This window comes from Pongo pygmaeus, chromosome 6 (assembly GCF_028885625.2).
Source record: "Pongo pygmaeus isolate AG05252 chromosome 6, NHGRI_mPonPyg2-v2.0_pri, whole genome shotgun sequence".
Taxonomy (NCBI): Eukaryota; Metazoa; Chordata; class Mammalia; order Primates; family Hominidae; genus Pongo; species Pongo pygmaeus.
In genome coordinates this window covers 30,485,058-30,509,176 of record NC_072379.2, presented here as the reverse complement: position 1 = coordinate 30,509,176, position 24,119 = coordinate 30,485,058, and the positions used below count along the sequence as shown (strand labels likewise).

Genomic DNA, 24,119 nt, shown 5'->3' with positions numbered 1-24,119 from the left:
TAGAAATAGTCATCCAGGAGACAAAGGCTCTAGTGAAATGAGATGAGTGCTTCATAGCTGAAAGTTAAGTTCTTATTTCTACAGGCAAAAAACAAAGAAATTTAACAAGGCTACAACATTTTCTATACATGGCTGGTTTAAGATTTACAAAACATTCATCAGTTACAGTGTTTTTTTCCTACATTTTTTTTACAACTGGTTTTTCTTTCCTTTTCAACCTAAGAGTGTATTTAACATTTCACCTTAAGACAATACAACAGGCGGCTGGGTGTGGTGGTTCATGCCTGTAATCCCAGCACTTTGGGAGGCCGAGGCAGGCAGATCACGAGGTCAGAAGTTCAAGACCAGCCTGATCAACATGGTGAAACCCCGTCTCTACTAAAAAATATAAAAATTAGCCAGGCGTGGTGGCACACACCTGTAATCCCAGCTACTCAGGAGGCTGAGGCAGGAGAATCGCTTGAATCTGGGAGGCAGAGGTTGCAGTGAGCCGAGATCACACCACTAAAGTCCAGCCTGGGTGACAGAGCAAGACCCCATCTCAAAAAAAAAAAAAAAAAAAAAAAAAGACAATGCAATAGCCATAGGTAATAGGTTAATCTATAATGAAAGTCAATAGTGAAGGGTAAAGAGGTCTTCCATGGGGCACTTCGGCCATTTACAACACCTGACAAGAGAATGCAGGTGTGGAAGTAGGTATAATCCATAAAAAGAAAAACAAAGGTTACAGCTGCCTTGTGACTGCCGCCTGCCGTATTACCCAGATCTTGTATTTACATTCCTTTAAGGCCTGGAATAATTTAGAATATCAAACAGCTTAAATTTTGAATTATTTAGTTTTACAGGACCTATGGGCAGGGGAAAGTCCAGAGTTAGTGGAAAGACTAATTTGTGCTACAGATAGTGACTCAAAAAGGGTTAGGCTCTGGCTTATTTCTGTGTCTGTGCAGGTAGAAGAGACTATGATCAGGTGACTCAGAAGCCCAGTTGAGTGGATGGACCAGGTTGTTGACACAGATTTAGGGTCTGGGGACAGGGATAAGTCTCAAGTCCTCTAGGCACTTGTGTTTGGCTGAAAACTCCAGGAGCAAAGAAAATGTGGTTGCAATTCGTGAGCACGAAGATTAGTCCTAAGAGGGGTGTGAGCACATTATTATGTAGTGTGCATGTGTCCAGGTGGGCAGAATCACATACTGGTAGCTAAATGGGAAAAGGAGTCTGCCCTCATAACTCATTTCCTATGTATCCTCAGTTCCTGTTGATCTTGGGAGAAACATGGAATCACAGAACAATTTACAGTGTGACAATCTGTGTGCAGCAGAACAGAACCTCCCTCTTCTGAGACACCTGGAGTCTCCCTTCAGCCCAGGGCCTGCCTGACACATGCTGAGTAATTCACAGGCACACACATGTCCTTGGCTCCTCTTATTTGTAGTAGATGATTGACCCAAGTGTCAAAAACATGAGCAAAACAACTCCATTTTCTTTTGAGTAACCCAGGGCATATTGTGAGAAGTTACTATAGCATGAGCATGAAGATGTTTTTATCCCAGCTTTGTTGGAAAATTAACAAATCAAAAAAAAGAAAGAAAGAAAATGAACAAATCAGCCACAATGGACATGTGGTAGGAATAGATGGAAGCCTTTTGACAATTACGCCATGAATCCATATTCTATAATATATAAGGAATAAAGCAGAATATAACCACATTAAGAAATCAGATTATATTGTTTTCAAATAGTTTGTGTGTATGTGTTTAGTGCGAATTTTTGTACTACAAATACCCCCACTTTTAGGTATTTATTTTTTTACTTTTTTTAAAAAAATGAATTTTATTTTAAGTTCCGGGTCACATATGCAGTTGGGCAGCTTTGTTACATAGGTAAATGTATGTCATGGTAGTTTGCTGGACAGATCAACCTATCATCCAGTTCTTACGCTCAGCACCCATTAGCTGTTCTTCCTGATACTCTCCCTGCCCCTGCCAGGACCCAGGGTGTGTTGTTCCCCCAGTGTGTCCATGTATCTCATCATTCAGCTTCCACTTACTAGTATGGGAGCATGCAGTGTTTGGTTTTCTGTTCCTGTGTTAGTTTGCTGAGAATAGCAGCTTCCAGCTCCATCCATGTCCTTATCAAGGACATGATCTTTTTCCTTCTTACGGCTGCATGGTATTCCATGGTACCTATGTACCACATTTTCTTTATCCAGTCCACTGTTGAAAGGCATTTGGGTTAATTCCATGTCTTTGCCATTGTGAATAGTTTTGTTTTACTTTTTAAAACAGTATACTGGTAAAGGTTAATTAAAAAATACAATGTAAAAACATACTTTGAGAGCACTGAACCTATTGAAAGGTAATAAGTGTTTCATGCTCAACAAACAACTGTAGTTTAATATTTGTTATAAATAACTCTTTGTTGGCTGTGTTTCAAAATTTCTTATCTAGTATTTTTCAAAAATGTTTATGACTTCAAATGAGTGTCCACAATATGGTAAAGATATAGATTTCAAATAAGAAAGAACTCACAGAATTTACATGTTTCAAGGAAAATGTCACAGCTATAACTGGTTAGAATTTACATAAAGGCAGATGTCTTTATACAAACACGTAAGACAGAAAAGCAGAGAAAAACTGTGGTTTGCACCAGGCAAGATAAGGAAAAAAAGAAGGAGCTAAAGAAGGGAATCCTGATAAACAGTGTGGTTGAGGACTGTAAGTTTAGGTGGCCCTAGAAAGGCCTTCCTAAGAATCAGGAAGTTTTTAGTAATTAATAGAGAGTGACTAAGTAGTTTTGTAAAAAGTAAACAGAAAGACGTACATTTTTTGTAGGATTAAAATGTTGACACTCCTACTAAATAAACTATTATTTAATCTATTCCAATAATTGACATATTCTTATTGTTATCTCAGTTAACTATACTGATAAATATTTTAATTTTCAAGTCAGGATATTACTTCTGTCTCTTAACATACTCAACAATAAAATAAATAATCTGTTATTATTGGTTTCACAAATGAGAGCTGTGAGACACAAAGAGCCTGTGTAACTTATAAAAGTTGACTCTTTAATTGTGGGGTTAACTTTCAGGCCCTTTTTTAAGCCAACTTCCTTCTCTGTTAGATGTCTTTTGTCACATTCTCAGCCATAATTCTAGAAATGTCTATGTCTTCACTCCTGCTCACACTGTATTTTGATGTCACGAGTTACTATCTTAACACTTCTCTAGAACAGTGCCTGGCATATCGTACATAGCACTATCAAACATGATTCCCAAAGGAAAAAAATAAAAACATAATTTCTATTTGTAGATGATATAATATACCTAGAATTCCAAGAGATTCAACAAATACCAAAATTTAGCATAGTGGCAGGATATAAAATAAACCTGTTTATAAAATAAATATAAAAATTAATGTTCTATCATATTGAGATACCACTTCACACGCATGACAATTGCTATTACACAAAAAACAACATAATCCCTAAAAGAGCAAGTGGTGTAAAGAAGAGGGAGAAATTAGAATGCTTTTTAACTCCTGGTGCAAATGTAAAATGGTGCAGCCACTATAAAAACAATGTGGACATTTCTTGAAAAAAACAAACAAAATGAACATTCATTCTTCTATTTAGAACATAGAATTATACGATCCAGCTATTTCATTACTAAATATATATCCAAAAGAATTAAAAGCAGGGGATTGAAGAAATATTCGTATGCTTGTGTTTATGGCAGCACTATTCACAATAGCCAAAAGCTGGAAGCAACCCATGTTTTCAGCAATGAATAAACAAAATGTGGTACTTACATGCAATGAAATATTATTGTCTTAAAGGGGAAAATAAATTTGACACATGCTGAACCTTGAGGACAGTATGCTAACTGAAACAAGCCAATTCCAAAAGAACAAATACTGTATGACCCCACTTACATAACTGACTGAGAATGGTAGAATTCAGAGAGAAGGAAAGCAGAATGGTGGTTATAAGACAGTGGACAATGGGAAATATATAGTTTCAACTTTGCAAGACAAAAAGAATTATGAACGTCAATGGTGGTTATGGTTGCAAAACAGTGTTAATGTACTTTATTGTCACTTTATGTACACTTTTTCTTCTTTTTTTTCAGATGGAGTCTCACTCTGTCACCCAGGCTGGAGTGCAGTGGCGTGATCTTGGCCCACTGCAGCCTCTGCCTCCTGGGTTCAAGTGATTTTCCTGCCTCAGCCTCCTAAGTAGCTGGGACTACAGGTGCACACCACCAAGCCCAGCTAATTTTTTTTTGTATTTTTTAGTAGAGACGGGGTTTCACCATATTGGCCAGGCTGGTCTCAAACTCCTGCCCTCATGATCTGCCCACCTCAGCCTCACAAAGTGCTGGGATTACAGGCCTGAGCCACTGCGCCCAGCCTATGTACACTTAATAATGGATTAAAATGATAAATTCTATGTTATGCATATTTTTCCACAATATTATTTTTTAATAATTTTTATATAGAAAACCAATGAAAATTTAGCAAATATAATAAGGGGGGGAAGATGACATTACCAAAGCTACAATAAACACATCTAGGAGAAAATTTTAAAAAGATATGTAAAACATATAAAAGAACAACCTTAAAAGACGTTAAAAGACACGAAAATAACCTAAAATTTTTTGTAACATCCTAGAGACTTCAATTTTAACACAATTTTAAGTACTTCACACAATAGACAAAAAGTTGATGAATAAAGGCAGTTGACTCACAAACTTGAATATCATAAAAATGGAAATGTACACTAAGACTACAGAGATATACCTATTTTTACCTCTCAGTTATAAAAAATTCCACAATATTCAGTGATGCAGTAAAAACAGACACTCCTGTGCAATCAAATTAGAAGAGAATATACAAAATACCTAAGCATTAACTTTGAACCTTAGAAACTCAATTCTGTGACTATACCATGCAACAGAGCTTTACAAACATTAAACTAATATTGCTGAGGTTATTCCCTGTGACTGTCATAGCAAAATAACAGAGCAGCTATGCTTATTTATAGTGCAAAGGGTGAACAGTCTCACACCACCATCTATATTAGAACACTCAGCAGCTATTAAGATAGAAGAGAGAAACCTCTGTGTGCCCATATGGAGCCTCGGTCATAGCATACTGTAAAGGGCTGTGTCAGTGTGAGAATGCGATTACAGCAAAAAACATATATTGGTTTCTATCCCAGCAAGTTTAATTCCTGAGGTTCTAAGCAACCTCATCTTTCTCTCCTTTTCTCATCTCAAACCTGAAGATGAGTTTTTCTTTCACTGCATAGACCAACCAGAAACTGAGGTGTGCTTTCAGACATGGGTGTGCATTGAGGGAAGGCCACCCTCGCATCCAGGGCACGGCTTTTCTTGCAAGCAGAAGCCAGCCCAAAACAGCTACTTACTGAGAGAGCCTCTGCATATACTAATTCCTGCTGTACATCCGTGCCTCCTCCACAGAGCCTGGCAGCTCATGGTTAGGGTATTTATGCCCAGATGGGTGGTCCAGAACAGCCTTCTCCCCCTACTGCTTCCACCCGTGTGCTGGATACACATAATCTATTAACAATGAGAAATCAGATACAACTTTTTTATCTGATTAATGTGAGTAACCTCTAAATTATTAGGCCCAGAGACACAGGAATGAGGAAGCAGTCATGTCCTGCCTACTCCCTGTATAAGTATGTTTTCATGCTGCTGATAAAGACATACCTGAGACTGAGCAATTTACAAAAGAAAAAGGTTTAATTGGACTTACAGTTCCACATGACTGGGGAGGCCTCACAATTATGGTGGAATTGTGAGAAGGAATTGTAAGAAGGAACAAGGCACATCTTACATGGATGGCAGCAGGCAAAACAAAAAAAAAATGTGTGTAGGGGAGCTTCTCTTTTTAAAACTATCAGATCTCATGAGACTTATTCGCTATCAGGAGAACGGCACAGGAAAGCCTTGCCCCAGTATTCAATTACCTCCCACCGGATCCCTCCTACAACATATGGGAATTCCAGATGAGATCTGGGTGGGGACACAGACAAACCATATAATTCTGCCCCTTGCCCCTCCCCAATCTCATATCTTCACATTTCATAATCAATCATGCCTTCCCAACAGTCTCTCAGAGTCTCAACTCATTTCAGCATTAACTCAAAAGTCCACAGTCTCATCCAAGACAAGGCAAGTCCCTTCTGCCTACGAGCCTGTAAAATCAAAAAGCAAGTAAGTTACTTCCTAGATACAATGGGGGTAAAGGCACTGGGTAAATACAGCCACTCCAAATGGCAGAAATTGGCTAAAACAAAGGGGCTACAGGTCCCATGCAAGTCCGAAACCCAGCAGGGCAGTCAAATCTTTTTTTTTTTTTTTTTGAGACGGAGTCTGGCTCTGTAGCCCAGGCTGGAGTGCAGTGGCGCGATCTCGGCTCACTGCAAGCTCCGCCTCCTGAGTTCACGCCATTCTCCTGCCTCAGCCTCCCGAGTAGCTGGGACTACAGGCGCCCGCCACTACGCCGGGCTAATTTTTTGTATTTTTAGTAGAGACAGGGTTTCACCGTGTTAGCCAGGATGGTCTTGATCTCCTGACCTCATGATCCACCTGCCTCGGCCTCCCAAAGTGCTGGGATTACAGGCGTGAGCCACCGCACCCGGCCAGGGCAGTCAAATCTTAAAGCTCCAAAATGATCACCTTTGACTTTATGTCTCACATCCAGGTCACACTGATGCAAGAGGTGAGCTTCCATAGCCTTGGGCAGCTCCGCCCCTGTGCCTTTGCAGGGTATAGCTCCCCTCCTGGCTGCTTTCATGGACTGGCATTGAGTGTCTGCAGCTCTTCCAGGTGCACTGTGCAAGCTGCAATGGATCTACCATTCTGGGGTCTGGAGGGCAGTAGCCCTCTTCTCACAGCTCCACTAGGCAGTGCCCCAGTAGGGATACTGTTGGGGGGAGCTCTGACCCCACATTTCCCTTCCAGACTGCTCTAGCAGATGTTCTCCATGAGGGCCACCCCCTTGCAGCAAACTTCTGCCTGCGCACTCTGGCTGGGGAGGCCTCACAATCATGGTGGAAGGCAAGAAGGAGCAAGTGATATCTTATGTGGATGGCAGCAGACAAAAAAAATAAAAGAGAACTCGTGCAGGGGAACTCCTGTTTAAAAAACCATCAGATCTCTGGAGACTTATTCACTATCCGGAGAACAGCAAGGGAAAGACTTGCCCCCATAATTCAATTACCTCTCACTGGGTCCCTACTACAACACGTGGGAATTCAAGATGAGATTTGGGTGGGGACACAGCCAAACCGTATCATTCCCCATCTACATCCTTGAGCTTAATAATTATTTCTTGAAGCTACTCGCTATGTGAAATCTAGACTTACTGATGCCATGAGTAGCTATAAACTATTCTGCCATATTAGACAACATAATTCAGACTGTAGTTCAACAACATATAGCTAATCACTAATCACTAATCAATGTTATTTCTGCAAACTAATGAGAATTCCTGACAACACTGGCCAACTGCTTATTCTGCTTCTTACTTTATAAACCGTATTAAAAAGGCCAAATTTCATATCTTAGGTAACATGCATCTGGGTCTTACAGGAAGCTGTCCTCACCTTGACTCAAGTAAATTCTTTAAAATTTTATTTTTTGCTCCTGCTTCTTCCTTTAGATTGATATTTCTGGTGCTGTGAGCAGGATTCAAAGAGACACCCCCAACCATCCAATATCCCTCTTGAACTCAAACTAGCCAATGAGAACCCCTTGTATTCTTCCAGCTCCCAGTACATCATTGAGTGTAAGGGGTGAGTCCTCGTGAATTCAGATCTCCCTAATATTTCGTGAGGTCTAGACTTTGCTTGAGCTCTTCTTTTCAACCCTCACTTTCTAGAAAAAAGATTTCCATTTTTGGCTAAAGTTTGGAGATTTCAATTTCAATTTTTTTTTAACTGCTTTCTCTGCTTCTGTCTCAGGATAGAAAATCTGGTTCATAATATCGGAAGTCTAGCACTGGTGGTTTTACTTTTTTTGTTCTAAAATTAGGTAACATGCTTTAAAAAAAAAAAAAAAAAGCTGTTTTCTATTGTTCTAATTTGAACTTGACTTTTTATTTGTGACCAATTCCTGTCAGCTTCAAACCAAAAGGTGCATGGGAGTGAATTCTCTCATCCCAAAGAGAAAAGGCAATTTCTTTATCTGACTCATTTGGGTGCTCTAGGCAACTTGAGACTTTGTAGAGCTGTTAGGATGATTTTCAATGATGTGTACCAGTCTCATAGGGTCTTCCCAAAAGAAAAACACTTGTAGAGACTTTTAGCTAAGCTGGAAGGTAAACATAAGCATTGCTTACCCAGCACTATAATCAGCAACTCTCGGGTGACACCTTGAGGAGTGACGCAGATACACACCACACTTAGACCTGGTACACTGTTCTGGCCATGATCACCTTTGAAAAATTTCTAAATTATGGAAAACTGATCATCAAAACCATACTTTTCCTTCGAGGTAACATCCCTTAGAAACATAAGCTGAACTTATGTATAACACCTATGGAGCTTCACCTTGCAAATGCCTGGGTAAATGGACCAACATGACTTCAGATGACCCCAAAATGCAATAGCAAAAATGAAGGTCTTTTGACATTTCTAAATTAATATATTTCCATGCACAATTGGAAAAGACAGGTTTTAGAATGAAATTTAATGGAAGGCCTTCTTTCTGTTTTGCCTGGCTAAATTCTAACAAGAGATTTCAAAGTAAGTTTTAAGAGGGCTCTTTTACTTTCTGAAAAAAGCCTTTTGAATGTTCAAACTGCCTGTTTGACTTTGCTGCAGGATTTACAATACATACATTTTCATTTACAATACATACATTATTCTTTTCTCAGTCTCTCAGAGATGTAAATCTTACCATGTATTTGAAATGTTAACATCCAGAGAATTAGCAAAACAGCATTCCAGCTGAGATCAAATTGGAAAAAAAATTGAAGTCTTTTAGACCAAATTTCAAAATTTTATTTCTCAGTGAATATCTCTAGCTTAAGCAAGAAACATTATATACATAATAATTAATAATTTATTTCTTATTATTTTATTATTACTTTTGACCTTTTGGAGTGCACATTTGTAAACCTGTCTACTCCCACAGACAGCTTTTGTTCTCCTGTTTGACCAATCATTTCCTAAAATATTGTGTACCAGGAAAATAACATGTGTTTCTTGGTGAAAAAAATTATTTTAGAAAGAGACAAGAGGATGTGGTTTTTCTTAAAGGCAATTTTGCTGAGTTTAGAGGTTATTTAAAGGATATGTAAAATTGAAAGAATAAAAGATAAAGAAAATGAGGTAAACTTAATGAATATAGAAAGTTGGAGAAAGAATAAAGAAAATGTTAAGGGGTTACAAAAGGTTTATAGAAATCTTATGTTGTATGGTCAAAGCTGATTGACATTGAATACATCTGTTTATAAGGTTTACTTAAAATTAGCTTTAATAATAATACAATAATACAAGAATAAAATTTGATTTTCTCTTTTAAACAAGATTTTTATGAAGAAAAAGATTTACTACAAATTGGTTGGAAGGAACCATATTAGATTTTCTTGGCCAATACCTGTGCCGCTTAATTGAAGGCCAATGTCTTTTAGAATATTTGGTCATCGCCCTCTCTATACATAGCTGTGAGAAAACCCAGTACTGGACAAATTGTAACTTTTCCGCAGGCATGGCCACCAATCTGTTTTTGATGAAGATTCTATTTGAAAAAAATCTGCTAATTATCTGCCTGGCTTTCAAAACACAGCTTCATGCATTTTATTGGAAAACATGCTTTTGCCTTGGTGAGTTGTCACCTCCCATGAACATATGATTACAGTTACTTTTATAAGATTAGAAAAAATTACTGATAAAATTGTTGCATCCATTGCAGCTTAAAAAAAAAAAAGCTACTGATTCACTGACTACGATTATACTAGACAATCATATGGCTTTAGGTTACATATTACCTGACCAAAGATATGTATGTATGGTGGCAAATAACTTTATTGTGTACATATACTTCCCATGAAATAGAAATTTTTCTAAAAAATACCGAGTTGCCCACTGTCACAAATTCTCCACCCCGCACGAGAGAAACTGATGTTTTCATGAATGTTTGTAATTTACGTGTTAATCTACCACGCTTTCTTGTAAAAATGTATTTATTTTTCTGCAACCATCCTGAGAGAGACATTTCCTCTGTCTTTTCCCAGATGGCATTCCCAAAGCTAAGCCCTGGGATTCTGTTTGAAATCACGCTGAAATAGAACAGACCTCAGAATCTTACTACACTCACTATGCAAAATAAAAATAAAAAAGGTAAATGAGAATTTTTAACCAATGGAATATAAACTTCTTTTTCTGAAATCTACTCTTTTCTCTTAGAAAACATTTGTGTTTTTTAATCTTTCAAGCTCTAATGATAAAAATCCATTATACAATTAATAAAAACCTGAAGTCGAAATAAGTGAATATATTCCAAGGCGAAAAACACAAGAAGCAGTGCTGACTAGAACACAGATGTATTAGACTCATGTGTCAATCACTTGAGAGATTCTCCCACCCCCATTCTGCTCACTAAACTACTTGATCACCAGCCTCTCAAAAGACACTGCACTTGCCCCCTGTGTGGCAGATGTGTATTTTGCTTTGCAAATTTATACAATCTCTCACTAGGGTGGGTCTTTCCTATACTTTGGGATAATTATTCTCCTTCACAAGCCTGAAAGAAACCAGAGGGCATGATGCATTTGTGCCTTTTCCCCTCAATACCAGCACCTGATTGGTTGACCACCAATGTGTCTGCAAGAAATGAAAGCTAGGGTTGAGAGGAAAAAAATTATAATGTTAAAACAGTTAGCTTTTTAGAGGAAGGGTATATCAGGAAACTGCTCTCAGCACGAGGGCATCCAGCTGCTCCCCTGAGAGGCTCCACCCAATACCTCAGGCTCTTCTCTGAAAGGAGATGACCCAGGAGTTAATGTTTGGCTAGACACTTCAAGAGACATGGTCCTTGTGGGTATCTTGGATCATCCCCAGAAAGTTGTAATACTTGGAACCAGGAAAATACAGGAGAGTGGCTGAGGACACATGACCGTGCAAAGGTTCCAAAGACATTCTGGGAAGGCGCGTGTGCCTAGAGAAGATGAGAGGAGATGCGCAGAGCATCAGGTGATTACTCTTTGCTTTCCTGTCATGTGAAATGTTCACGAACAGACAAATATATTTAAAAGAGCCACCTACTGCTCTGTTAAACAAAAATAAACAATTAAAATGCCACATCCGTTTTAAAATTAAATAAAGGACTAATAGTTGATAATGTGATCTGGAGAGGGATAGTTGGCATTTGGGAATGTGGGAAAGAAATTGGAAATGTAGAATTTTCTACAGTCCCTAGAACAGGCTGGGAGAACAGTCATGGATTTGAGACCCTGCTTGCCAAACATTTGAAAAATGAAGAGAAAACCAACGACCTTGTAGAGCATTAAAATAATTAAATAGCTTGCAATTAGGCTGAAGTGGCCTTGGTGCTCTGGGATTCTGCCTAAGGAAACCTAACTACGTCAAAGGAATTTCTTGTAAATTACTAACTTTGAGGAAAAAAAAAAACAAAACAAAACTTAGGCTTAACCAACCACAAGCTGCCAATAAAGCTCTAATTACATAACCAGGACATTTCCACTGGATGGGTGCAAATGCAGTACATAACTGTAACCAATCAAATATTGAATCTGGTTTGCTTCCTCATACCTCTTACAAAAGCCTTTTGTTCCAAGTCCCTCCTTTGAGCCCCCAAACAACAAACCATAGCTGGGTGTTCTCTGTTTCATAAATTGCTGTTTGTGCAAATAAGCTGTTTGTATTAATTTATGTAATTTATAAGAAAGAGGATTAAATGGCTCATGGTTCCACAGGCTGTACAGAAAGCATAACACCAGCATCTGCTTCTGGGGGGGCCCCCACCCAGGAAGTTTAAAATCATGGTGGAAGGTAAGGAGCTTGAAAAGAAGGCAAGGGGGGTTGATATACACTTTTAAATAAGAACTTCAGGGAACTCATTCACTATTGAGAGGACAATACCAAAAGGAATGGTGCTAAACTATTCATGAGAAATTCGTGCCCATAATCTAACTACCTTCCACCAGGCCCCACCTCCAACATGGGGGATTACATTTAAGTAGGAGATTTGGGCTGGAAAACACATCCAAACTATATGCTAAAGATGCCTCAATTTAGGCTAGAGCGGTGGCTCAGGCATGTAATCCCGGCACTTTAGGAGGCCCGAGGCGGGCAGGATCACCTGAGCTCAAGAGTTCCAGACCAGTCTGAGCAACATGGCAAAAACCTGTCTCTCCAAAACAAAAAAAATACAGGCATGGAGGCGCACCCCTCCAGTTCTAGCTACTTGCAGGAGTGGGGTGGGAGGATCATCTGAGCCAGGGAGGTGGAGGCTGCAGTGAAGCAAAATCTTGCCACTGCACTTCAGCTTGGGCACAGAGTGAGACACCGTCTCAAAAAAAAAAAAAAAAAAAAAAAGCCACTTTTTTTTTTTTTTTTTTTCCCTGAGACGGAGTCTCGCTCTTTCACCAAGCTGGAGTGCGGTGGGGCGATCTCGGCTCACTGCAACCTCCGCCTCCCGGGTTCAAGCGATTCTTCTGCCTCAGCCTCCCGAGTAGCTGAGACTACAGGCACACGTCGCCACAGCCAGCTAATTTTTTTTTGTATTTTAGCAGAGACAGGGTTTTACCATGTTGGCCAGGATGGTCTCGATCTCCTGACCTCGTGATCCGCCCGTCTCGGCCTCCCAAAGTGCTAGGATAATAGGCGTGAGCCACCGCGCCCGGCCAAAGAGCCACAATTTTTTCTTTTTTTTTTTTTTTTTTGAGACGGAGTCTCGCTCTGTCGCCCACGCTGGAGTGCAGTGGCGCGATCTCGGCTCACTGCAACCTTCGCCTCCCGGGTTCACGCCATTCTCCTGCCTCAGCCTCCCAAGTAGCTGGGACTATTGGCGCCCGCCACCACGCCCAGCTAACTTTTTTGTATTTTTAGTAGAGACGGGGTTTCACTGTGCTAGCCAGGATGGTCTCGATCTCCTGACCTCGTGATCCGCCCGCCTCGGCATCCCAAAGTGCTGGGATTACAGGCGTGAGCCACCGCGCCGGGCCCACAATTTTTAAAAGGAGAAAGGAGGGACTGGGGACCCCACTGCCCGCTGCTTCTTCCACGGAGGTACTCCGGACCCTAAATGAGGATTCTCCTCTTATGACCCTCCCATCATCCCCGCACAATCTGGAGACTCGGGATTGCGGCACAGAGCTGCCCAAAAAAGGCTCCTGGCTGGGAAGAAATTCGCGCTTATGGACAAAAGAAGACGCTCGGGTTTTGGCTGTTGGCTCAGCCCCTAATCTGCGACGGAGGGAAGTGAGGACTGAACTGTGCCCGTGGGGACTCAGAGCTGCAGACTCCAGAGCCAATCACTAGAAAGCCCAGCTCCCACCGCAGCCGGTTCTGGCCGGATTCAAACAGCCTCTTCCCGCTTCTCTGGACACCCACTCCGCGCACTTACCATTTCCCAGCCTCCGGATGTTCCGCCGTCCTCCCTATGGATCTCCCAGTACCTGCAGGTCACGGGAAAACAGGGGCTTTGGTAGAGTCACTGAGGAGCTCCAGGATCGGAGGAGATGGAATAGTGCAGATGGGAACTGGACTCAAAGCCCGGGAGCTAGGAGAAAAACGCCTTGCCATATCGAAGAGGCCGCCTCTTCCTCTCTAGCTGCGCACTGGATTGGACAATTTTCACACTAGCGCTACTGATTGGCTGGGGCTCTAGGCCTCACCCATTTAGACCGTGATTGACAGGAGATGTAATCAGATACTATGCTGAATGAGGCAAGAGTGACTGGTTTTTGCCTGCTGCATTTTCAGGCAGAGATTCCTCCCTGTGTTGGGGGCCTGGCCCTGCCTAAGGGACATTTGTATTTAACCTTACATATAAGATTATATCACTTTCTGATTATATTTACCTGTGTGTATGTGTATCACTTTCTGAATTATAGTTATGTGTATGCTGCAGGACCTGTCTCAGCATCCTTTCTTTCCCTTTAGTTGCAGGAGATCAAAATCCTCCAGGAGATGCAGCTGCTCCAGCTGGCTGCAGACAGTTATCACCTTCAGTCTGTGAAGTAATTTTGGGTCTGCTTCCAATTAATGGAGTGGCTCAGTGAGACTGAGAGGTGAGGGCCTAGCAGATTGGTTAGAGGTGCCACTCGCCCAGGCCTCCCAAAACACCCTGTCTCTTTCCCACCAAAGCTGAGCCTGCCTGAGGACCTAAGCAAGCATAGAGAAACAAGATGGGACCCTAGTCAGGGATAGTGCTGGGCTGTGGGTTAAAGTCAGCTAGGATAGGGCCTCCAGGTGCGGGACGGAGCCAGCTTCTTCTGTAGGGCCCTGGGCAAGTCACTGCCCTCTTTGGGCCTCTGTTTTCTTGTCTAAAAAATGTAGGGATGATGAGCCTCACAGGGTAATGATGAGCTTCAAAGGAGAAAAGAAATTTGAGAGTGCTTGTGCCTGGCTCTTCCTGAGAGATGATGAGAACAATGGTGACAGCTACATATAACTAACTGAGTCCTCACGAGGCCCAGTGAGGTAGGTGTGGTTCCCATCACACTTTCAAGTTGAGAAAAACAGTCTCAGGGAGGCCTGGCTGCATGCCCAAGGTTCCACACACAGTGAGTGTTGGAGCAGGGAGTGAATCTAGAATCAGAGCTTACTGGAGGTGGCGGGAGCATTGGACCAGCTTACTCACACCAGTTATCCAGGGTACCAGGTCAGTGTAACTGGGGCATAACTGGATGAAGGGAGCATAGTCCCACTGACCTTGTCCTTGACCCTGGCAGGTGAAGACATCCATGTTGTCCACCCTAGAGAAGAAACCACAGAGAGCCCAGATGAGGCTAAAGCAGCAAAAAGACAGTGTCCCTGTGATGGGGAGGAACTCCAGGGAGTCAGAGGGAAGAGCTCCTCCCTCCCAGCTGGAGGCCTCCACATCAAAATAGCAAGGGGCCTTTCTCCCTCAGCCCTTCCCTCCTGTGGCAACAGTCCCTGAAATGCCTCTGTAGGAGAAATCAGAGTAAAGGCCTAGAAGAGCTGGGCTGAGTGGATTTGGGAAATGGTGGGGCCGGGGATCATTGTGACTTGTTAAAGTCTCACCACAGACTTAACAAGGGGGTGCTTCATGTTTTTGGAGGCCAGCTAGGAGGAGGGGAGAGAGTTGGGGAAAGGCAGCTGAGTGTCTTTGGCTTTTTCAAGTGGAAGATGTGGATAGGAGGGTCCAGGAGACAGGGGCTTATGAGATTTCAGGGGACAGACCTTGAATGGACACTCAAAATTGGATACTCATCCCCATCACTACCGGATGGCACAGGGTGTTGCCTCCATCCTGGGCACATTTTCCAGTTATCTGGTGATGGGAGACCCTGCCAGAAAGGATTATATGGATGGGAGTGAGCCTGGGATGGGCAGGGCTGGAACCAGGATCCTGAGGCTTGGGAGAAGAGAATGCAGGATTACACCCTCAGATCTCAGCACTTGGCAAACCTGCTCTCATGAGAGCCTCACAGCTGCCTCTGTGAGCTGAGGCGTCAGGCCCCTCTCCCCTATGAATGTTGATGACTCCACATCAGCCACCGGTCCCTGTTCCCTGAGTAGTGAAGCTGCAGAGCTGCCTGCTTGCAGAGCTCCGTAAAGTTTGGCCTGAGCTGGACTCAGACTCTCCCTCAAGTAGTGCCAATGGAAAGAGAGTAAACTTAGACCTCTCCAAGGGCAGGCAGCTCATATGTGGCAGAGCACTTTTTTAATGCAAGCCCTCAGTTTTTCTGTCTGTCATCAGAGAGAGTTGGGGCAGGAGGTCCCTGAGCCTCAGCTCCCATTGTCCCCTTTGAACCCTAGAACCTGACGCAGAGCCAACTCCTGCTTTGTGCACATCCCCTGACCCTGGTGGCCCTGGCAGTAATGCAGCATGAAGGGAGTGGGGAGGGGGCCTAGTCAGGGTCTAAGGAACCTTTTTGTTTTTTGTTTTTTTTTTTGAGACGGAGTCTCACTCTGCCGCTCAGGCTGGAGTGCCATGGTGCGATCTCGGCTCCTTGATGAACACTGGCTGTCTGACTTCCAGGGAAATGTGAATAACACCCAGAAAAAAAAAGGAAGGTGAGCACCTGGGGCAACATTTGGGGAGAGTGGAGAGGTGAAAGTCAGAGATGCCCCCGGGGAGGATACTCTGTGTATCTAACTTATTTATTTATTTATTTTGATATAGAGTTTCTCTCTATTGCCCAGACTGGAGTGCAGTGGCACGATCTGTGCTCACTGCAGCCTCCACCTCACTGGTTCAAGTGATCCTCCTGGCTCAGCCTCCTGAGTAGCTGGGATTACAGGTGCACACCACCACACCCAGATAATTTTTTATATTTTTGGTAGAGATGGGTTTCACCATGTTAGCCAGGCTGGTCTTGAACTCCTGACCTCAAGTGATCCACCCGCCATGGCCTCCCAAAGTGCTGGGATTACAGGCATGAGCCACTGTGCCTGGCTTAACCTTTTCAATAAATCTAAGATGCAGAGGATGGAGCCTCTGCAATCTCAGATTTAGATTCCATCCTCTGCATCTTAGATTTATTGAAAAGATTTGATACACAGAGAGAGAGAGACCCATTACAATGGAGGGTGTGAGTAGGGGACCGAAATTAAAAACCAGTTCCTGAAGGAGGGGCTTTCTGTATCCAACTCTGAAAACAGGTTGGGGCTGAGTGACATTAGAGAACAGGAAGAGGCCCTTAAGAGAAAAGTCCCAGAAACCAGCCCCTGTTACCTCTCTTGCCCACAAGGTCCCTTCAACATCTTTCACCAAGGCCCAGTTAGTAGGAAGTTTACTCTCCTTCCATTGGGACCACCTGAGGGAGAGTCTGAGTCCAGCTCAGGCCAAACCTTACTGAGCTTTGCAAGCAGGCAGTTCTGCAGCTTCACCACTCAGGGAACAGGGACTGGCGGCTGATGTGGAGTCGTCAACATTCATAGGGAAGAGGGGCCTGACGCCTCAGCTCACAGAGGCAGCCGCGAGGCTCTCATGAGAGGAGGTTTGCCAAGTGCTGAGATCTGAGGGTGTAATCCTGCATTCTCTTCTCCCAAGCCTCAGGATCCTGGTTCCAGCCCTGCCCATCCCAGGCTCACTCCCATCCATATAATCCTTTCTGGCAGGGTCTCCCATCACCAGATAACTGGAAAATGTGCCCAGGATGGAGGCAACACCCTGTGCTGTCGGGTGGTGATGGGGATGAGTACTCACTTTTGGATGTCAATTCAAGGACTGCCCCCTGAAATCTCATAAGCCCCTGTCTCCTGGACCCTCCTATCCACATCTTCCATTTGTCCTTCCCTTTAGCTGCAGGAGATCAAAGTCCTCCAGGAGATGCAGCTGCTTCAGCTGGCTGTAGACAATTATCACCTTCAGCCTGTGGAGCAATTTTGGGTCAGCTTTCAGTTAATGGAGTGGTTCAGTGAGGCTGAGAGATAAGGGTCTAGCAGATTGGTAGAGCGCATGGAGAATATTTATTTGGGGAAGGCTGCTGAAAGCCTGTAGCCATGGCTCCCTGGTCAGTGTCAGGCCCTGCTGCATGGTGACCCCTGGGGCCCAGCACTCCAGCTGGGCAAGCTGGATGTCTTATCTCAGTAAGCCAGCAACACCACCCTCAAGGCCATGGAGAACACGCTATGATGAATCTTAGGGGACACTGAGTACCTGGACCAGCAGGAGCGAAGTGCCTTAGGGCTCAGTGACATTTGGGTTAGGCATGGGATCCGGGTATCAGACAGCTACACTGGGCTTCCAGCTCCACCACTGACCAGCCCTGTGCCTGGGGCAGAGGACTCACTGCTATGGTACTTGAGGCCCCATTGTCATAAATATAATGCGCACTGCCAATTCCTTTTTCTCATTTATCTGTTCGTTTATAATCACCAGGTACTACTGATCTTTGTTGGTGTTTTTATTCAAAATTAATAAGCATTTGATACATTTTTTATCATTGTTCCTCATGATTTCTTTACTATATGATTCCTCTCATGTGTGGTACTTAAGACTAGTTAAATTCATAGAAACACAAAGTAGGAGAGTGTCTCCCAGGGGCTAGAGGAGAAATAACAGAAGCTGTTGTTTAATGGGTACAGTTTCAGTTTCAAAAAATGGAAAATGCTTTTTATATATGGAAATTATGGTAGCAAAATAATGAGTGTACTTAAGTCACCTCAACTGAAACCTTTAAAATGGTTAAAATAGTTAATTTTATGTGTATTTTAACATAATGTATAAAATTATTTTAAATTTTTATATTATTTTTTAAGAGACAGAGTCTTGCTCTGTTACCCAGACTAGAGTGCAGGAGTGCAATCATCACTTCCTGTAGCCTTGAACTCATGGGTTCAACTGATCTTTCTGCCTCAGCCTTCTGAGTAGCTGGAACGACAGGCACATGCCACCATGCCTGGCTAATTTTTAATTTTTTGTAGAGAGAGTATCTCACTCTAGTGCCCAGGCTGGTCTAAAATTCCCAACCACAAGTGATCCTCCCACCTTAGCCTCCTAAAATATTTTAGGCTGAGCATGTTGGCTCATGCCTGTAATGTCAGTCCTTACATATCTGCAGCAGCATTGTTGATATTACAAATATGATGTACAAAAGAAGGTAGATGTAAAAGTATACACACTATATAATGTCATTTATGTAAAATCCAAAAAGAATATAAAATTGAGGTTTTGACTTTCAGTAATGGTTGAGTAACTTGAACACTACTCTTACAAATAACAATGGTAAAATCTGGATACAATGTCATATATTGTTATACAGAAACACACATCTATCTATCATACATAGGATATATGTACGGATAAGAACCGAATGAGAATTTTAGCTGTGCCACTGAAAGGGAGAAAAGTATCTGAATTTGAACCAGCCAAATTAACTCCCTCTTTGAAAATAACACTCTTCAAAGGAATATAACACAATCCAGTCTGTATTATTTATAGTTTTTAAAATACAATTTTAAAATTTAAGAGGCATGAGAAGAAACACAAAAATGTAATCCATACACAAGACAAAACATAGGCATTAGAAGCTATCCCCAAAATGTTCAAGATGTTGTTATCAGCAGCCAAGTATTTGAGAGCACCTGTTAAAACTATACTCATGGGGTGAAGAAAAAAAAATTCTCATAATGAATGAATACATGTGGAATCTCTGCAGAGAAATGCACATTATTAAAAAGAACCAAATAGAAAGATAATGAAATTTTCGAATAGTACTTTTAGGTTGATTCATAGATTAGAAAAAGAACAATAGAAATTATTCAATCTGAAAAAAAGAGTAAAAAACGTTTGAAGAAAATGAACAGAGTCTTACCAATCTGTGGGAAGACTGTGTCCCAGAAAGAGAGTGAAGAGAACAAATAAATGGGGTACAAAAGTAACAACTAATAGCTGAAAACTGGCAAAAATTGGTCAAAACCCCACATTTTTATATCCAAGCAGTCAACAAATCCCAAAAAGAAAATCTAAGTAAAATCATACCAAGGCCATATTGTGATTTAAGAAACTGGCAGGACAGGGCTTCCAATTGACTTTCTATGATTTTTAATTTTTACTATTTATAATGATGGAAAATAGGTTATTCTTGAGAGATTTATCTTGGAGAAAGTCTCACATATCAGGCATAGATGACTAAGGGTTATTAAAGGCAGATGACTTTCTAGCCTTGTTTTAGAGTTTTAATTTCTTACCTTGGAAATAAATTTGTTTCTTACAAATCTTGTAGTAAAAGTGATTCTGCAGAAAGATGTGCCCAGGATATTCTGTCCTGCTGCATCCTCCCTGCACAGAATTAAAGCTGTGTGTACTTCAGTTTCAGAAATGTACAGTATGAATTACTTAGAGTTAATCTGAAAAACTAAAAGAAAAACGTGAATTAAGATAATTACTGTTTGGCTGGGCACAGTGGCTCACGCCTGTAATCCCAGCACTTTGGGAGGCCGAGGCAGGTGGATCACGAGGTCAGGAGATTGAGACCATCCTGGCTAACACGGTGAAATCCCGTCTCTACTAAAAATACAAGAAAATTCGCCAGGCGTGGTGGCGGGCGCCTGTAGTCCCAGCTACTCGGGAGGCTGAGGCAGGAGAATGGCGTGAACCCAGGAGGCGGAGCTTGCAGTGAGCCGAGATCGCGCCACTGCACTCCAGCCTGGGCGACAGAGCGAGACTCTGTCTCAAAAAAAAAAAAAAAGATAATTACAGTGATGTTCCTTCAGCAAATTACTGAAAGTGGTTCCAGAGAGATATTTAAAAATGATTATTAAAAGAAGTTCTAAGGGAGCCCTATTCAGGGCAAAAAGACATTGTACATTACCTCAGTACACAAACTTTCCTAATGTTTTGGGAAGGACAAAGGGTTCTGTTTTGTCCTATTGGCCCGTGTTAACTCTAGGACACCCGATTCCTGGGAACCAGCCTGTGTGGCAGTCACAGAAGTGGTGGATGTGGCTCCCAAAGGAGTCGTTTTTCTGTGCGGCTGAGTATCTTGACTGTATGAAGGAGTCAGGCCCTTCCCCTGTAATGTTTTCTCCTCTTTACTACAGTGGCAGGAGCATCCCTGCGAGAGGCCTGACCCAGGAGTGTAGGCCAAGCAGCCAGCCCGGAAATCCAATGGGGTGTTCTTGGGGTGCAGAGGATAATTTGTGAAGGAAAAGATGTCTTTGAAGAGGCAAGTGCGAAGATACCAGAGATGGGGTATTGTCATTTTAGGCAGTGAATTGACGGTTTCACTTACCAGGGAGCTCCCATCATGGGCTCCCAAAGGCCTGACAACTGCTAGGCCCGCGGGCCATTAGCTCCACCTTTACCGAGGGGTTGCGCTATGCACTTCAGAAGCGGCACGGGACAGAGGAGCGGGCAGGCATGAGGGAAAGGACGGGGTGAGGGAAGAAAAAGTGTGAGCTGAGCTGGAGGGTAAACCTAAATACCGCAACGCTGAGCCGGCTGTGAGAGGCTCCCGGCCTCTTGCAGATTTGTGAAAAATCAAACTTCCGCCCAAGTCAAGAAGCCGGCATCTCGGGTAGGGGCCATGCCACAATCACTGGTTGAGATCTGCTGCCCGGGCCACGCTGGCTCCCCGCAGATAGGCGAGATTTGGGAACAGCCAGGATCCCCTCCGCAAGGGGGAACCGCTCTAGACGCCCAGAGCAGCGCAGTCGCAACGGGTGCCATCACCGTACATCCTGGGAGCTGCAGTCTCTTAACCGCTCCTAGCCCGTTGGTGGCTAGGCGACAGTATTACAATCCCAGCAAGAGCAAGGTTGGCGGCGGTGCGCGCCTCTCTAAGCATATTGGAAGTTGTAGTCTCTTAACCACTCCCAGCCCCTTGGTTGCAGGACTGCAGGACTATAATCCCAGTATGCTCCTGGTTCGGGGTTGGGGCACAGCCATAGAAAAAGAAGCAGGACGGCCGGGCGCAGTGGCTTACACCAGTAATCTCAGCACTTTGGGAGGCCGAGGCGGGCGGATCACGAGGTCAGAAGATCGAGACCAGCCTGGCTAACACGGTCAAACCCCGTCTCTACTAAAAACACAAAAAATTAGCTTGTCGTGGTGTCACGCGCCTGTAGTCCCAGCTACTCGGGAGGCTGAGGCAGGAGAATCGGTTGAACCCGGGAGGCGGAGGTTGCAGTGAGCCGAGATCGCGCCACTGCACTCCAGCCTGGGCGACAGAGCGACACTCCGTCTCAAAAAAAAAAAAAAAAAAAAAGAAGAAGAAAGAGAGGCAGGCGCTGGGCGCTGCACACCTCGCCGGGCATGTGAGGCGCTGTAGTCTCTTAACGATTCCTTGGTCGCCTGGCTGCAGGACTACAATTCCAGCAGGCACCGGACTCAGTGGGTGGGGCAGGGTGGTGTGGACCTGGCAAAGCAGTGCTGCCCGCTCACCTGCTGCTGCCCCCTCTTCATGGGTAGTGAGTTTGGAAAGGGATATGAGGGATAAAACTGGGCTGGACAGTGAGAATGGTGTGACTCTTGGAAGTACACCTCGCATTTGCCCAAACCTGGCGGGTCCCACCTCCGGCTGAGCAGCTCGGTTTCCTCTTTTTATCCTTACCCGCTGTTTTTTCCAGGGCATTGCGCCTCCTCCAGCCCATGGAGCCGCCTGCTTTCCTAAACTGCTACAGAAACTGGCCTGACGTCTGTCTGAGACATTGTACATTGTGTCACTGGCCTCTGCTTACTCCAGACACAGCTCCAGTTCAGCAGCATTTGGGAGAAATTTGCTGCCTCGGTTGCCCGTGTATAATTTCAGCTTTGCAGTGGGTAACATGGGCTGTGGTTTGGTAAAAATGTCAACCTCACTGACCCCTTTTTCGTGGAAGTGGAAGTTGAGATATGAGGGAGAGTAATTATTGGCTTACCCGCAATCTGCCGAAAGCAGAGGAGAAAGCCCCAGTGTTTCAAGGCATGTGTCTGGTGGGCCATTTTCACCTACCCATTTAATGGGCTAGGCCTCCAAAAATCAACCTAAAGGTGATGATTGTTTTAATATTTTACACACGTAATCATGGGCCTCATCTCACCTGAGACCTGACTGGTCAGTGTCTCAACGACATAGATGGTGACCAGCTCTCTCTGGAACAGATGGCGCTCCAGCTTTGTGGGAGCAACTTTCAAGGTGTGGATCACTTGGAGGTCATTTGAAACCTGTGAGGTTTAACATCTCTGCTTTGGATGGAAAGCTTATCATCTACAGCAGTCAGGGATGTAACTGAACTTGCTGGGACTGATCTGTTGAAATTTTCTGTCCAGATAGTGGAATCATCCAGGAGCACTTCTGCTTCCATGTAGCCTCTTAATAATTCATGTCCCTAAAATCCTATGTTCTCAGAAACAGTTGCTTTCAGTGGAGCGCGGTGGCTCACACCTGTAATCCCAGCACTTTGGGAGGCCGAGGTGGGTGGATCACCTGAGGTCAGGAGTTTGAGAACAGCCTGGACACCATGGTGAAACCCCTGTCTCTACTACAAATACAAAAATTAGCTGGGCATGGTGGTGTGTGCCCTAATCTCACCTACACAGAAGGCTGAGGCAAGAGAATTGCTTGAACCCGGGAGGCGGAGGTTACAGTGAGCCGAGATCGCACCACTGCACTCTGGCCTGGGTGACAGAGCAAGACTCCATCTCAGAAAAAATTTAAAAAAAAGGAAGAAAGTTACTTTAACAAAGTAGGTACCAGCTTTCCTGTTTTTATATCTAGCCTGTAAAAACCTAGGTTTTTACTTGAGAGGCTGAGCCACAAGAATCGCTTGAACCCTGGAGATGGAGGTTGCAGTGAGCTGAGATCGTGCCACTGCACCCCAGCCTGGGTGACAGAGCAAGACTTTGTCTCAAAAAAAAGGGTGACTAGGAGGATGGAAACCAGATCCCAACTGAGGAGAAAAAGGTTTTTTGGTTTTGGTTGTGTTTTTCTTGAGACAGAGTCTCATTCTGTCTTCCAGGCTGGAGTGCAGTGGCGCCACCTCGGCTCACTGCAGCCTCGACCTCCCAGACTCAAGCAATCCTCCCACCTCAGCCTCCCAAGTAGCTAGGACTACAAAAGCATGCCTCCATGCCCAGCTAATTTTTAAATTTTTCTTAAAGATGAGGTCTCCCTGCCCAAGCTGGTCTATGACTCTGTTTCTTGTTTTTTTTTGGAAACAGAGTCTCACTTTGTCACCCAAGCTGGAGTGGTACAGTGGGGTGATCTTGGCTCACCACAACCTCCTCCCCAGTTCAAGTGATTCTCCTGCCTCAGCCTCCCAAGTAGCTGGGATTACAGGCACGCACCACCACGTCTGGCTAATTTTTGTATTTTTAGTAGAGATGGGGTTTTTCCATATTGGCCAGGCTGGCCTTGAACTCCTGACCTCAAGTGATTCACTCACCTCGGCCTCCCAAAGTGCCGGGATTACAGGCATGAGCCACCATGCCTGGCCTATGACTA

The 24,119-nt window shown here is 43.6% G+C and overlaps 1 protein-coding gene across 3 annotated transcripts in view; it reads right to left on the bottom strand.

Moving 5' to 3' along the window:
* LOC129041071 (zinc finger protein 736-like) overlaps positions 1 to 20,051 on the bottom strand; it is a 38,575-nt gene extending 18,524 nt beyond the window's left edge. For all 3 annotated transcript variants that reach the window (XM_054496225.1, XM_054496226.1, XM_054496227.2), the window contains exons 1-3: positions 19,885 to 20,051; positions 14,082 to 14,978; positions 13,625 to 13,676 (exon numbers count right to left, since the gene is read on the bottom strand). In XM_054496225.1, the coding sequence (XP_054352200.1) occupies positions 13,625 to 13,676; positions 14,082 to 14,146 (117 nt within the window). In that variant the 5' untranslated portion in view covers positions 14,147 to 14,978; positions 19,885 to 20,051. The remainder of the gene's footprint in view (positions 1 to 13,624; positions 13,677 to 14,081; positions 14,979 to 19,884) is intronic.
* Between the last annotated feature and the right edge of the window lie 4,068 nt (positions 20,052 to 24,119).